Source organism: Phalaenopsis equestris, unplaced genomic scaffold (genome assembly GCF_001263595.1).
Source record: "Phalaenopsis equestris unplaced genomic scaffold, ASM126359v1 Scaffold196564, whole genome shotgun sequence".
NCBI classification, from domain to species: domain Eukaryota; kingdom Viridiplantae; phylum Streptophyta; class Magnoliopsida; order Asparagales; family Orchidaceae; genus Phalaenopsis; species Phalaenopsis equestris.
Genome location: NW_018216513.1, coordinates 1 through 1570, shown reverse-complemented (window position 1 = coordinate 1570; position 1570 = coordinate 1). Strand labels below are relative to the sequence as shown.

Here is a 1570-nt window from a genome sequence, read left to right as displayed (position 1 = left end):
GAGAGAGAGAGAGAGAGAGAGAGAGAGGAAAATAAGACTAGATCAGCCAAAAAGGTTCATTAACTCTTTTAGATGAAATGACTAAGGGCCTTCTGTCCACTTGATTGAGGGCCTTCAAACTTTCTAATCGAGGACTTTTGATCAACCTATCAAGATCAATTGGTCGATTTGGCTGATGTCAGTCGATCAACTCATGAGAGTCCCTAGGTCTCTAAACTTTGTTCAACCGATTCTCTTGGTGCGATTATTAGCCGTTGGCCTCTTAAGTGAGATTCAAGTCGCCAAGTTGATATTAAGCTGTTAGATAGATGACACTTTATCACAATCCGACATATAACAGTAAAGCCATTTGGGAGATCTATGTGGGTGTCGTGTTGGAGACTTGAGTAGTCTTGGCTAGCCTTAAAGTTTTCTCTATGATGACTCGTGGTGTTATTTTGGAAACTCTGCAGGTCACTTTTCTTGGTTGGGTACGTCCTGATCTGTATCCTGAGGGGTTTTCGTTCGACAGGCTTTATATACATTTTTAGGAGGGCGTGGTTAGACATTGGATCATATAAGCTCACGTTGATGTCACCTTTGACTTTTGGTGGACCATCTTTGACCATGCTTGTTCTTTAGCTCATAAGACCCTTTGAGATTCGTGCTGAAGTATTTTGGGCGTCTCCTATGTATGAAAATAGATATTTTATTTTTAAAAGCAATAATAATATTATTTTTAATATGATAATAAAGAATTCAGTGTTATGAATATAAATATATATGAAGTATGCGCTGTGTAAAAGTCCCTACTGAATATCTCGAATTTAAGTGGTGAATATTTCGAAACCATTTGCAGCATCCTGCTCAAGTAACAAAAAAGCACCAAAACGCCAATTGTCAGTGCCTTCGACCCGACCATTTTTATAATATTAAAAAATCATCTTTCCCCCGTAAAGCAGTACCCGGCGGTCCAAAGTCTTGCGACAATCACAATGGAGAAATCAAGCGCTCTGTTACTCTCCTTCCTCTTCTTGGCTTCGCCGTTGCTGTCAGTCTCAGGGGAAAGGGAACTCACGGCAGCAGCTCCCGCACGAGGCGTGTTGAATTCCAAGGCAGCCGTCTACATCGTTACCTTGAATCCAGTAGACGGGCTGGATGAAGAATCCTTGCACGTTGAAACCCTTTCTTCCATTCTCGGGAGGTAGTTCTTTTTCTTTGATCGAGTAGAATCATCCTTTTTTGCTAGGGTTAGCTTTGGGTAACGTTGATTTCTCTCTGTTTGCTTTTTGGCAGTGCCGAGGCGGCTAAGAAGGCGCTAATCTATAGTTACAAGCACGTTGTACATGGTTTCGCCGCTAGGCTAATTCCTGAACAAGCTGCAGAGTTGACTAGTATGCTTCATCTTTTGTTCATTGTTTGCCCATGGGAAACCTATTTATGAATTTATTTGCTCCTAAAGATTTTTCTACCTTTTTAGTTAGCTTTGCTAATTAAGTTGATGGATTAAATTCTGGATTGTTATTACAAGCATAATTTAGTTACTACTAACACGGGCTGATCAATTCTATTTTGGTTTCGATAAGCACAA

At 40.4% G+C, this 1570-nt stretch overlaps 1 protein-coding gene across 1 annotated transcript; it reads left to right on the top strand.

Annotated features, from left to right (window-relative positions):
* Window positions 1-826: 826 nt before the first annotated feature.
* LOC110035173 (subtilisin-like protease Glyma18g48580) lies at window positions 827-1373 on the top strand (the record flags this gene model as incomplete). Its single annotated transcript, XM_020739414.1, is given in 2 exon segments — window positions 827-1183; window positions 1276-1373. Coding segments are annotated over 2 exon segments (307 nt in total), but the record flags the coding sequence as incomplete, so codon positions are not given.
* Window positions 1374-1570: the final 197 nt, after the last annotated feature.